The 14,193-nt window shown below is 44.5% G+C and overlaps 1 protein-coding gene across 1 annotated transcript in view; it reads right to left on the bottom strand.

Moving 5' to 3' along the window:
* Dpp6 (dipeptidyl peptidase like 6) overlaps positions 1-12,758 on the bottom strand; it is an 887,986-nt gene extending 875,228 nt beyond the window's left edge. The window contains exon 1 of the mRNA XM_057791926.1: positions 12,684-12,758. Within this exon, the coding sequence (XP_057647909.1) occupies positions 12,684-12,743 (60 nt within the window). The 5' untranslated portion in view covers positions 12,744-12,758. The remainder of the gene's footprint in view (positions 1-12,683) is intronic.
* Positions 12,759-14,193: the final 1,435 nt, after the last annotated feature.

Below are 14,193 nucleotides of genomic sequence, written 5' to 3'. Positions count from 1 at the left end.
AGAAAATTCACATCTGGTACAGTAAACATGATCAAACCCATGACTGGGGAGATCACAGGCCCTAGGGGGACATCTGTTTCTGTCATGCTAAATACTGTCAAACTGCTTTCAAAACATTTCTGTTTATAACCACAGATTAGTGTTCTCACCCTTGGTCAGAGAAGCTTCATTTGAGGTGGGCGGTAATAATTGAGAGACCCATATCTGGTGCAAGGGTCATGATGAACAATCGTGAGTGCTTAGCTGTGGATGGTTCATCTGTATAGACTTCCGCCATGCAAGGCTCAAGAGACATCACGGCAGTGATGATGGCAGCAGGGATGTCAGAGCTGGAGGCTGGGGAGAGGTGCTGTGAGATACTATCTTCTGGACAGGACACGGCTATTGCACCCAGGAGCTCACAGAAGCTGTAGTTACCTACAGCATCTCTAGCCGGTCATCATTTCAGCCCATTTCCAGCTGAGGAGTTGACAGGGCTGCATGAGAGACAGTCATTTTGCTTTAGGGCATAGACACTAGTGTGTTACTGGAACTCTAGTGGATGAATGGCCCTGACCCATGGTCACATTTGCTGGACTGAATAGTGTATACATATAAAATGAAAAGAAGATGGTGTGAAATTGCGAGGGAAATGCATTGGAGGCATAGTGCAAAGGGGATCAAAATACATTGTCTGTACCTATGAAATTATCAAAGAACAAATACAAATATTTTTAAAAGTGGAAGTGTGCAATTTATATTAAATACCCATGTTCAATAGGGATACAGGGGTTAAATCAATGACTTCAGTCCTTTAAGGCAGAAAGAAAAAAAAAACTCAAAGTTAAAACAAATCGCAAATCAGAGTCCATACAACAGGGATTTTTTTTTTTTTTAAAAAAAAAGTAAAATAGTTCCAAGTTAATTCTCTAAGAAGGTCTGTGAAATTGATCAACTGAACCAGAATGCCATCTCATACTTCCTTCTGGATCTTTGAAGGTTTCAGGTTTGACATCTGTACTTATGATGCATTTTGAGCAAATATTTCCATACAGTGTTAGGTATGGATCAAAACTGCTTTTTCCTCCCACATGCAAACATTCAAAGCACAAATCTAGATTCTTCAAAAGTTGCCATGGAAGGGGATGAACATTTAGCACATCATGTGCTTGACAGTTCATGAAAACCTCTCATCCCAACTGAAAGCAAGCGGGCCGTTGGGGATAGGCTGGCCGTTGGGGATGTGCCAGAGACTTCCATGCCCTTCTCAGTAACGTGTACATGAACAACTGCATGCGAAGATGATTAACACAGCTAGTCACTGGCAAAATACGTATCTCAATGTCCCAAGGCGCCATTACATACTCGTTGAGACACCCACCAGCAAAAAAGAGTCATTCTGAGTCTCGGCAAAGATTCAGAGACTGGAAGCCTTTTTACACGTGGGTAGAAAGCAAAATTATGAAGTCCCTGGTGGAAACAATTTGGTAGGTTAAACTTTTAAAACAAGCTAGTCAGGGAGCTGTGGGGACAACAGTCAGTAAAGTGACCCCTGCACAAGCGTGAGGACCCTAATTCAAGTCCCAGAAGTCAGGCAAACAATATGGACTTTGTAATGTGCTTGTAATCCCAGCACTAGGGAGGTGGAGACAGGCAGGTATGGGGGACTCCCTGGACATCTAGCCTACCTTATGTAGTGGGTTCCAGGTCAGTGAGACGTTCTGTCTCAAGAAGCAAGGTAGATGGCTCCTTAAAAAAGACATCCAGAGTTTGACCTCTGGCCTTTACATGTACATGTCCCCTTCACACACACACACGCACACGCACACACACACACACACACACACAATCGCTTATCTACCATATAGTGCAGATACCCCTATTTACATGAAATGCCAGTTACACTCACAAAAGACTTACAAACAAAAGTTTATAACATCTTGTTGGTAATATCCCCATGCCTGAAGTTTCCAAATGTTCATCATGGTAGAAGACACAGAAGTCACAGTATAGACACACAATCCCACATCACTCGGAAACAAATGATTCCTGTGGTAGAGTTAAGGTTCAAATCCAGAACCTAGCCAATGTGAGGCACATAGGCCCTAAGTAAATTGTTGGTACATGCTTATTACATGCACATATCTGAAAATATCTACACCTAGTGCAAGTGGGTAGAAAAGTATTCACATTTTAAAGTTCTCATACAAAATGCTAGAAAGTGAAAATATAGCAATTGAAGAAAAGGCAATGCTGTGCTTCTGGAAGAATAGGTGGGGGAGGGGCCCAGGAAAGAGATTACAAGGCAATGGAACTTTCTGGAATGATACTTCATCTCCTCAGGGTTTTCATGGGTGTGTGCACTCTTATGCAAAAGCCTACTGACTGTACAATGTGAATTTGTATGGTCTATTATATCTTAACTAAATTGTTAGCCACAGTCTCCCAGTGTCTTGACATTTCAAGAGCAAAAGAAGTAACAATCACCATAATTGACATTGATTTTAAGGCCTAAAGTGTGGGCTTCATTAATGCAAGTGTTTTATAGGATTATGCAGTTATTTGGGTAATCATTCAAAACGACGGGCAGCAGTGAGGGCCCCTGAAGAAACTAGTTGGGAAACTAGATATGTCCTTCAACTGAGTGACGTCCAGAAGCTGAAGGACCCACTGGTACTGGTTTTGGAACTAAGAATATTTCACTAGAACCATCTTTGGTCCCTGTGCTCAGCCCTGCCTTCCTAATGGCCATCAGTGTGCCTGCCTGGATACTTTGAAAGCTGGAATGTTAACAGCATCCAATCTTAACAGGGCTTCAAGGCCTAGCTGGATGGTCTCCACTCTCGGAAGTAAAGGCTTTGATGCCATAGGCGACAAACATGATACTCAGCTTAGCTCACAATGCCCTGTCTGTTGCTTTCCATTTTCTCTGCTCTAGTTTCTTTCAGTAACAATCCTGAGGCAAGTCTCTTCATATATGAACGGTCAAGATGCTTTATAATGGCCCAATACAAAAAATCAGATTTTTTTCCTATTACAAATCTTTTTAAGGTCTGAGAATGTAGTTCAATTGGTGGAGAGTTTGCCAACAGGCTCAGAACTCTAGGTTCGGTCTCCATCATTGCATAACAGTGAGCGGGGTATGCATAGCAGCAATACCAGAACTCCGCAGGTAGAAACAGGAGGATCAGAAGTCCAAAGATCATCTGTAGCTCCATAGAGAGTTTGAGGCCCATGTATGATACGGGAAACTATCTCAAAATAAGTAAATAAATGAATACAGTGAATAACATGGATATTTTGGCTCTGTGTATACCTGATCTGGGCAATTTTAAATTAGTAATGTTTCTATGTCTTACAGTTTCTTAATATTCTTTTTTTGGAATCTTCATAAGAAAGAAAGATCAACGTGAAGAGGGCACACTTCACATGATCACTGTGTATGAAAACAGGGCAAGCATCCTGAAGCCCCAACACACTCAACAGAAGATAAGCAAGCAGTTACACACACTCTTCTATCTCTCTCCACTAAATAGATTGGCAAGCCCATATACAAAAATAGTGTCCAGTTTGGAGGGTCCACAAAATCCTGCCGTGTTTTCTTCATGCAGTACAAAGTGTGACATAATTAAAATGTAGTTGCATTGGGATGGATGGGTTCCTGGGACCCAAGGAAAACTCATCAGATGTTCGCAAACCATCGACAGCGTATTTAGATGCTATAGTATTTGCCTGCCTTCAAATCATCTCTAGATTACTTACAACATGTAACACAGCATCAATATAGTAAAATAGTTGTGGTGATATATTGTGTAGGGGATGACAGGAGAAACAGTCTATAGTCTATATCACTGAAATACATTTTCCTAAATATCTTCAAGCCCTGGTTGGTTGAGTCATACTTGGAAGCCCTTGGGGAGCTACCAGCCATGTGGCACACTCAAAATTCAGCTTTTGACTTAAAAAAAATTCAACAAATGAAACCAGGAAAACAATTACTACTCATTTACTGCTTTCTATTCCTGGAAATTTAACTTATGCATGAGCTTATATTCATTTTATGCATTTAACTCAGAAAATGGGGACAATTAAATTTTTAAAAATCAATAAAATGTAAAACCAAAATAACATAAATAGATTTTCACTGATATACTGGAAGTCATTAAGGCAATTTATCTTTTATGTACCACGTTGAAATATCTAAAATCCTCCAGGATGATTTAGTTCCTGGGTAGTAAAAAAGAATTTACATTTTTTATTTATATGGTGCCCTAGTCTGTTTCTTTCAGAAATTATCAAACAAGCAGACTTTTTGTTTTAGTATCGAGAAGGGTGATGAGGGCAGTACACAATAAATGCAGTAGGGAGAGATCTTCGGGCTACTCAACAGGCTGAACAGTACCTGCATGCATGCTGAATGAGACCCCTGGTCTTTCCTCCAGGGGAACAGATAAGCCTTGGAACAGTCTGGTGTGGTGGAACGTGGCAAGAATGGGAGTGGGGAGCGGCGTGAGAGCATTCTGGCTCTCTCATTAGTCAGATGCACTATTTTCAACTTCAACTGGAGAAATGAGGAGATTGAGAGAAATAACCTCTAGACTAGATCCTGTCCTTAAACGCTACATATTAGGTGCGGGAGATGTGCAACACAAGAGGAATCAGGTGCTGCCACAGAAGGTGACAGATGCCACCATTAGGATCAGCAAATCAGAAGATTCAGACACAGGTGGGACCAAGGTCAGAGTAGGTAGGAAGGGTGCAATTAAAAACCAAAGAACAAGCTGGGGGCTGATTCTTGGGGCTAGAGGTTACAATGGAAACTCCTTAGAGGAAGTGAGCTCTGTGTTGTGCTCCTGCCAATCATGGGAAAGGAGATGGGATGGGAGGAGACACAGCATGTCACAGTAGGATCGTTGAGGAGCCATGAGCTCACTTGAGCTCTTCTTGGCCCAGGGCAGATTGTGACTCAGCTCATGATTTCATTATTTGAGAAAAGACCTTCCAGAAAGGGAGATTGTGACCAAGCTGTCTGGAAATTGTGGACAGAGCCTTCATATCATGGAGAGAAAGAGGCTGCATGTTTCTAAAGGAGTGGGGATCTAAATGTTTAGAAACCAAGTGATACATTCCAGCAGAAAAGAAACAGGAAGAACGATGTGAAGAGGCAACGTCAAGATGGAGCAAGACGACAAACATGGCAGGGTGGTTACACACAGGCACTTATAGCAGCTGTGACAGTGCGCTTAAGACCCACACAAGACTGAGTGAGACAAAACCCAGCTCCCATGCCTAACGGAGAAACTATTGGTAAATGCTGGGTGCCGGGGGGAGGGGAAAGAACTGCTGGTTTCCTTTTGTCCCAAAAGGCTATCCATACTCCTGTAGATATAGCCCCACACCCATGCAAATACGAGCAGCACCAAATGTGGTGGGTTTAAACAGAGCACATGAAGTTGGAAGGGGGAAGTGATAGGTAGGAGAGGAAGTAGAAGGGAAGGAATGGGAATGAACTTGGCCAAACATTATATATGTGCATGAAATTCTCAAACAATAAAAAAGCATTGCCGCTAATGGGGAGGGGAGACAAAGGAAGCCTTTAGACCAGGCAAGCTCTATGGAAGAGGGGAGGAGAGAGAGCTGGCAGAAGAAGAAAGGCAAGAGAGAACCAGCTCTGATCTGCAAGGAAAAGCGAGCAAACATTTAAGCAAAGTCTGCTCATGAGAAGGTAATTGCAGCCACAGTGAAGAAAAGAAGCCCAGGTTCCTATTCTTCCCCTGGACAGAGTCTCAGGTCACAGAGACCTGTTAAGTTTGAGCTAAAACTTTGAAGAAGCAAACTGTGAATTATTGATTTGTAATTGAAACTTAAGGACCAGAGTGGGTGTGACCTACAGAGCATGTGACGTTAAGCCTGGGCACCAAGTTTACTGATGAAGGATATAGGTGCAGTTGCATGCCCAGCCATGGATAAGATAATCTCTGGTTGAACTATCACACACAGGATGTCAGCATCTGTACACAGAACACAGAAGGAAAAATCATGGAAGCATGGGAGAGGCCCCAGATTCTGGACAGAATAGGGGTTCACTAACTGTTGAAGCTAAAGAGCAAGAGAGAAGAAGAGTTCTAGAATTTAGAATACAGCAAAACAACATCAAGTGCTGGGCCTCCATTCTCCCGAGACTCCAGCTGCACCCACACAAACACTGGGAAGATTCCAGTGACTTAAGTAAGGATAAAAGAACAACATTTGCATTTGGGTTGCCACTCAACTAAATTATTCATAAGAACAAGTAACAAATCATCAGAGAAACCTAAGAGATACCAGAATTTCCAAAGGGTCACAATGCCCAAGATAAGATGGACTTGAAACCCAAGGAAAGAGTCATACAAAAGATCCTCAAGGAGAAAACACAGTCTACATTGACTGATCCCTAGGTGGGACCCTAGAATGATAGGGCTGTCAGACAAGGGTCTGATGTGGTTACTATAATGAGGCTCATCAAAGAAAGAATGGGGTGCTTACCACAGATGAAAAACATGATAGCTTCAAACAGGAAATCAGGAGAAAGAAAAAGGAACAAAGTGGGAATCATAATAATTTTTTAAAAGCATGCTGCATCAAAAGCAAATGCCTGAGTGAGTGGATAGCAGAATAGAGAGAAAAAGAGTCCTTCAGTGTGAAGATAGAGCAATATGGTTGTAGCCAAAGATGAGAAAAAATAGAGGGAAAATCTGATGAGTGTCTGCAGCAGATTACCTCTGTCCCAGGAAGAGGGGAGATTGGAACCGTGCCAACCCCACTTCCCAAGATCCCAACTACAGAAAGAAATATGACTCCACCACAGTTCACCCTGGGTACCAAGAAGTTTACTAGGCTTACTCCCAGGGCATGGATGAACGGTGACTTGCAGGAGGTGACCCAGAAACAGCTGCACTGAAAAGGCTACATCCAGCATTGACATTAACTTCCCTGTGTCTGTGGAGATGGGGCACCCTTCCCCTATCTTCCCCATCCAATGTACTCTACCCATCCCTGAGATGCCGAGACCAGTGCAACTCAGGCAGAACTCCACACACTGGTTGGAAGAAATAGCTGGATAAACAGACGAGGGTCCCATAATCCTCCCAACCTCTCCATACAGAGGGGAATGTCGACAGCCCACAGGCCAGGTTGTGATGGACTCTTGCAAGCCAGCACAGAAGATCTCATAAAGGCAGCAGCTGTTGTCCTGGAAGACAGAATTTTACAAGAGGCCCCGAGTTCCACAGAGCCACACAGGCACTTGTCATCCTGACAAGCAAAGAATGAGACAGGAGAAAAAGACACTGATGAGACAGAGGCTGCAGAGTTCCCAAACATGAGGCATTTAAAGATTCAAGATGACCTCTGAACCAACAGCAAGGCAAATATCAACAAAACCATACTTGGCCAGGTGACAGTTGAATGTGGAAACTCAAAGACAGTGACGCGATCTTGAAATCAGACAGAGAAGATGATACATCCCAGACAGGGAACAAGAACTCAACTAGTTTTTGGCTCAGTAGGAGAGGACAAATAACAACAACAAACAAACAGACAAATGAGACACAAATGCAGCAGAACACTATTCTTAAAGCGTCAAAAGAAAGGCAAAATCCTACTAGATCGAATTCTGTACCCAGAAAACATAGAGGGTATGAGTCTTCTAAACCCCATTTTTATAGGAGGAAGTTATTTTGAAGTAAACCATTGTTTTTCATTTGTAAGAACATTTGTAAATACATGTGTAGGGATCTTATTAGAGGTACGAATACCTCTAATAAGTAAATAATACCAGTTTACCTTGGTTAATAAATGTGCCCTTCTATCTGGAAAAAAATCCATATGTACATATATGTGTGTATTCAAGAGCATACAAGAGTGAAAATACAGGCTCACATTATTCTACATGACTGATCCAAAATTGTTTCCATTAATAGATATTTTTCATTTAATGTCAAGGGAAACTCTCTCACACACACACACATACACAAGTCAACAGATAACATCTTTCCTACCCCACCTACCCCATTTTAGGGAGATCAGCACTAAAAATGGGTTGTAAATAGCTTGGTAAATTTTTCAGCATTATCATTTCAGAGATGACAGGGATCAGAGAGAGCAGCAGACAGAAGGCTGTCACTGCAGAAGCCCTCAGGGGTTGTGTAAGTGGCGTGGACACCTGGAAGCTGTTGAAGACCCTACAATAAAGCCCCATGAAACTCAGACGCAGAGGTGAGCTACTTTCGTGATGAGCTGGTATAATTGAGTTTCTATGAGCAGACTTGGATGGCTATCTCCATGGCTTGCAGAAGCGGAGGACAGATCAATTGTTGCTTTGAGCTAATGAGAGACTGACAGCACAAAGCTCCGAGCTAGCTCCCCTTTCAGAAGAGCTGCCAGGCATATCTAACTTTCTGACATTGTCAAAGGACATTAGCATCTACAACAATCACACTCAAGAACCATGCAAACTGGGCGTGCTCCACCGTAGACGGATATCAACCTCCCTCCCCCTTCTGAAGGATCAGGAAACACCATGGAAGATAGGGCAACATGAATTAAATGCTAGAGGATTCAGGGAGGAATTCTGGGAAGTGCTGTCCTCTGGATAGGATATGACTTTTGCACGCACAGATTTATAGTAACTGCATAAGACTTGCACAAGACAACCCCAACTCTATTTCAAGCACAGCTGGGGGAAAGGATCCTTACTTAGCTCACCTCTAGCAGAGGAACCATACAGCTGATAGCTGCTATAGTGGAGACTAACTTTTTCTGAGTGGTGTGGCTCATGTCACAGTAGCTGACCTTTGATTTCTGCCCAGACAAGCAACACTTATTGGACTCAGTGGGTTGTATCAAAGAAAGAAACAGGGTGGCTCGGGTCCAACATGAAGTTGAGAAGCAAGGGAGTTGGAGGGAAAGGGTGGATATAATCAAGATACATTGTATCCACGTATGAAAGTTAATATTTATTTATACTTCTTTCATATATTACATTCCAACCAGTTTTCCCTCCCTTCTCTCCACCCACAGTCTGTCCCACTACCTCCCTCTCCCCCAGATCCACTCCTCTTCCATTTCCCTTCAGAGAAGAGCTGGCCTCCCAAGGATATTGATCAAACATAGCCCATCAAGTTGCAAAAAGACTAGGTACATCCCCTCACATTAGAAGAGGCAATCCAGTAGGAAGAAAAGAGTCTCCAAAGCAAGCGATAATAAATCTAACATATTTTTCAAAGAACAGTGCAATCTAGTTACACAAACAACCACGGAAATGACCATAACGTGGGCTGAGAGTTAGTTCATGGGGCTAAGGATTCGCTGCACAAGACTAAAGAGTCAAGGTCATACCCCACACTTAAGTGAAAAACGCAGTGAAGCTGTGCATGTCTGCATCCCAAATTTTAGAGGAGGAACTTGGGGTTTCAGACAGGAAGATTCCTGGATCTTGCTGGCCAGCCAGTCTTGCCAATCAGAGCTCTGGGTTCAATGAGAAGGAGATTCAATAAATGAGGAAAAATGCAATCAAGATGGACAAAAATAACTGAAGATATTTCGTTTTGACTTTTGCCCTCTACATATGCATCCAATGTGTGTGTGTGTGTGCGCATGCGTGCGCATGCATACACATGAGCACGCACATACTTCATGTTTTAAGTAAGTTTATAACTTTCTGTTGGGCCATAGCCATGGTTTTCCTGAGTTTCAAGCAGCCTAGGAGCTCAGGTTGTACAACATCCCTGGCTACTAATGAGTCCCAGTCACTGCCCGGTCCCACAGCACAGTTCTACAGTGATTCTGTGACCCCATGGAAAATACTCATCTACCATCCCATGTGACCTTAACTGCTGTACTTTCCATCTCTGGAACAGTGACTATTGTCTACAGCAGAGGACAATGGCCAGGTTTCCCTTCATAGTGCTCAGGACATATTTGATTGTCTTTCGCTGAGGAGCAGGTAAGATATAACAAAGAGCTTTTTGTTTCTCAGGCCTGGGCCCTCAGGAAGTGAGAATACAGCTACCGACAACACATCTCAGCACAAACGAACTCCCTCAGGGAGTAGCCTACAAGGTGTCCCTCCAAGACTGTCTGCGCTGAGCTGTGAGACAGCTGAGTCAGGAAAGCGCTTGCGAGTATAAAGACCCAAGCTTGAGGCAGACATCCACAGATCCCTGAACAGCATGTCTCAGCCTGTGGATCATGACCCTTTTGACAAACTTCTGCCTCCAAAAATATGTACATGACGATTCATAATAGCAAAATTAAAGTTACGAAGTAGCACTGAAAACAGCTTTCTGGTCAGGGGTCACCACAACATGTGGAACTGTATTAAAGAGCCACAGCATTAGGAAGGCTGAGACTTTGCCAGAGGCTCACCAGTCACCCATCCTAGCCTACCTGCAGAATTCCAGGCCAGCGAGATCTCCTGTTTCAGAGACTAAATATGGATGGTGGCTGAGAAACTTCCAGAGTTGTTCTCTGGCTTCCTCATGTACAATCTCATGTGTGCACTAGAACACATAGGAACACACACAAAGAACTATCTGCACAAGAACTAATGCATTGGCCGAGCTAAGGTGGTTTAGTTCTGTCGGTGGACGAATGACATCAGATCAACGAAGTCCATCATGGTCATCTCCCAAGATGACCCAGAGCATCGGGGGCAATGGAAGCAAGTTCTTTTAAACTTCTAATTGAGTAAGCTTATGTTATTGAATTTTGTATTTTATTAAGAAACATTGTAACCTAAATCATATATGGTCCAAATAGTGTTGTGCATTTTTGATGGCCAAGACTCTCTGCTGACTTGGTCTTAGTCACGAAGGGCACCAGCCTCCCACACATTCACACTTCTACCATCGCAACCTCCTTGCCAAACATCTTCACGACAAACTATACCCCGCATTGGCTCTTCTCTAAGAACAGGACTCCCTATCTTTCTCCTTAGCTAACATCACCTTGGCTTTGGTGACAGAGAGCCACCATAGACTTCCCGTCATGAAATGTGTGAACCAATGGGAACTCTGAAGAGTGTAACCATCACCTAAGTTCTTACTTAGCAACTTGGTCCTTGGGCTGTAGCAAAGAGTCACATTTGTGTCATGAATGATGGATTGATCGTGACTTATTGTTGAGTTAATGGGACTGATGAACTGAACGATGTGTAGACACACCACAGATGAATGGGGCAATCCTTGACTTGTGACTAAGGGGTTCTCTATCTAGCACCTTCTAAGTGCTGGCAGTGTGTGTTCCAACACTTCCCAGAAAGGTTTTATTGGTGTCGATGCCCTGCAGTCCAATTCTGCCAAAAAGGCACTTGGCCAATGGAACCAAGGCTTTCTTTCCTTTTCTTTTTTAAAAAAGAAATCATTGAATGATCTTATGAACCACACAGATGTCTCCACTGTATAATCACCAACGTGCAAAATTTTATTATTTTTTAATTTAAAATCTTATAATGTCAGCCATTATGGATTTAAAAGACATTTCCTCTGGTTATTAAGTAAGGTAAATGTGGAACCGGGAACTGATTGGATCATAGTTCATGAGAACAAAGGTTAGTCACATGACCTGCTGATTAAAATGTTTCCACCACATCTGATGGGGAAATGATAGTTAATATTCATCTGAAATAAAAGTATATCACAATCACAGCTCCTTCTTTCATAAGTGTAGTAGACCATGGCTTCCCTTAGCCACCAAATGAACCCAAGGCCATTATTAACCCCAACTCCACACCCCAAAATCCAACAAACAAATCCCAATGGCAACATTCTCCTGAATGCCAATAGCCACATGCCTGTAATGTCTATGCAAGTTTAGGCATAGCAAGCACAAGATAAAGGCTGAGAGCATCGATTCAGTCTGCATACCAAATACTCCAAGTACTTGTCTTTAGATTAAAAACTACCGTAAGCACTTTGAAACATTTGGCAAGTATAGCCACACATGTATTGGTTTGTGCTCTCCTGGGTATCCAGGTAAACGATTTCCTCCCAACTGCTCACATGGCAACCACAAGTGATTGAGAAAGAGCAGGATGCCTGGATGCCATCAAGGGAAGATGGCAGCTGAGAAAGGCTCGGGAAGAATCTGGATCTGCACCCTTGAGTGTGGGAAGTAGACATTTCCAAGCTTTTACCCTACATGCTAGCTTCTGGAGGCTTCTGCTAGGGTTCTCCGGACCCTGAGTACCCCTTTCTCTGAACCACGCTGACTTCCTAGGCATAACCCCAGGCACACAGTGGTCCATTAAAGTTAACATAGCACGTGTCTGTGGCACCAACAAGAGCAGGAAGTCTCTCTGGCACCTACAGTCTGGAAAAGCTGACTTAGGAGCTCTGCCTCCTACAGAACTATCCTCCCGGAAAACTTAATAGAAGCAAACATCTGCATTCACTAGACCTGGACCAGCGAAAACCAGAAACAGAGCATGTCAAAGTCCGGGATACCCCAAAACAGTCACGTACACTGAGCCCTTCTAGCTGGCAGACTCTGGGTCTGTGAAATATCACACATCCTGGGGAATCTACACCATTCATCTACTGTCGCCACTGAAGGACACACCAGCGCTGGGAAGGGATTCATGCCACCTCCTAAGGCTTGCAAATCTCCATCCACTTTTTAGACATGGACAACTGTCCTCCTCCCCTCCGTCGCGGGTCTCTTACCTTATGGCCCTTCCCCGGGGGACACCTGACATTGTTGGAGGCTCCAGCTGTTTGATTCATGTTCCTGAGAAGTTGGGGATCTGGGATCCTCTACCTTGCAAACTTCGTGAGAGCCTGGAAGCTGGCGATGCAAATGCGCGCCTCAGGGGAGATGCGCAGGCGTCCTCCCTCTTCAGTCCCGGACTTATACTCCTAGCTTGTGGGAACCCCTTAGGCCGGGTCGGTGAGACCTGCAGTCCAGAGCCCACTGAGCAGCAGCACGCACCCCAGAGGGAGCCCTGGCCGGCGCCAGGCACTCTGCCCAGGGCTGCCTTGCTGGGAAACAGTCCAGGTCTCTCCAAACCAGAAGCGGGAGCAGTTCCAAGAGGACTTGAGGAGGGGCAAGAAGCTGGGTGGGGAGTGCGAGATGTCCACGCTGCCCTACCCTGCGCCAGGCTGGGAAGCTAAGACAGCCACACGCACTCATGCACCACCTGCCTAAGCCACAGGGTCAGGACCCCAAGGGCTGGCGTTAAGCTCCAGCGGGGTCTCTGAAAGGCCCTCCAGACTCACAGCAGTCCGGGCTGCAAGTGCAACGGGTGTGGATCCTGGCACGCCCCTCCGCGAGGGCTTAACTAAGAAAAAACAACTCGGTGGAACCGCGCTCCCCTGCAGCTTCTGCTCCTTGCTCCAGGCGCCAACCCCGGGGATGGTCGGGAGGTGGCATGCGAGGTTCTACCAGGAGCTACTGCACTGGCAAAGGCTAGAAAGTGGAGGGGGCGGAGGAGGAGCTGGGCTGACACGCGCGGAGATCCTTGGCAAGGTTCCTAAAAATCACAGCTGAGGGATGCAGGCTCCTTTCCACCCCGCATGCCTGAGCTCAGAAGCAGGTGGGCTTCCTTTGCCCAGCATTCACTCCACTGGGGCAATAACCATGGAGGGCAGAGACACATTACTGGTGTAGTCCTAGTTTAATTTGGTAGCATTTGGACACAGGTGGGAGTAATCCCCGCCCTTGAGAATGCAGGCACACAAACTAAGAAAGCGCAGAGGCTTCATGAGACTGCATTGCAACATCTTAGCACCAAAGCGTGCACTGTGGTCAAGAGCACATTTGGGTACAGCTGTATTAATGAGCAAGATGTTCGGTTTTCTTTTTTTCCTAGATTTTTTTTTCTTCAGGCATGGTTCGTTAGATTTGAATAAATCTGGATGAAATACCAAGGCACAGAATTCACCTTCCATTTCGGAACCCCAAATCCTTATTTGGATGGTGCATATAGTGTACAGGAAGATTCTGGGCTCAGAAGGGATCTGGTAATACCGGTAGCCCTTAGGCACTTTGGTTTGCTTCAAACCCACTCCTTAGGGGCACCCTGCTAAGAGTAAACTGGGGTGAGTTTTCTTAAAGCTCCAGTGAGTCTTATGTATTAACCCTCACTTTCCCTCCAGCTCTCTCCCCTCCCCCCAGGGACCCCTTGCCATGTTCCACTTCCAAGTTCCTGTATTGTTTTCATAGCTCACGGAGCAC

Source organism: Chionomys nivalis, chromosome 1 (genome assembly GCF_950005125.1).
Source record: "Chionomys nivalis chromosome 1, mChiNiv1.1, whole genome shotgun sequence".
Taxonomy (NCBI): Eukaryota; Metazoa; Chordata; class Mammalia; order Rodentia; family Cricetidae; genus Chionomys; species Chionomys nivalis.
The sequence above is the reverse complement of the archived record's forward strand: the minus strand, read 5'-3'. Positions and strand labels throughout refer to the sequence as shown.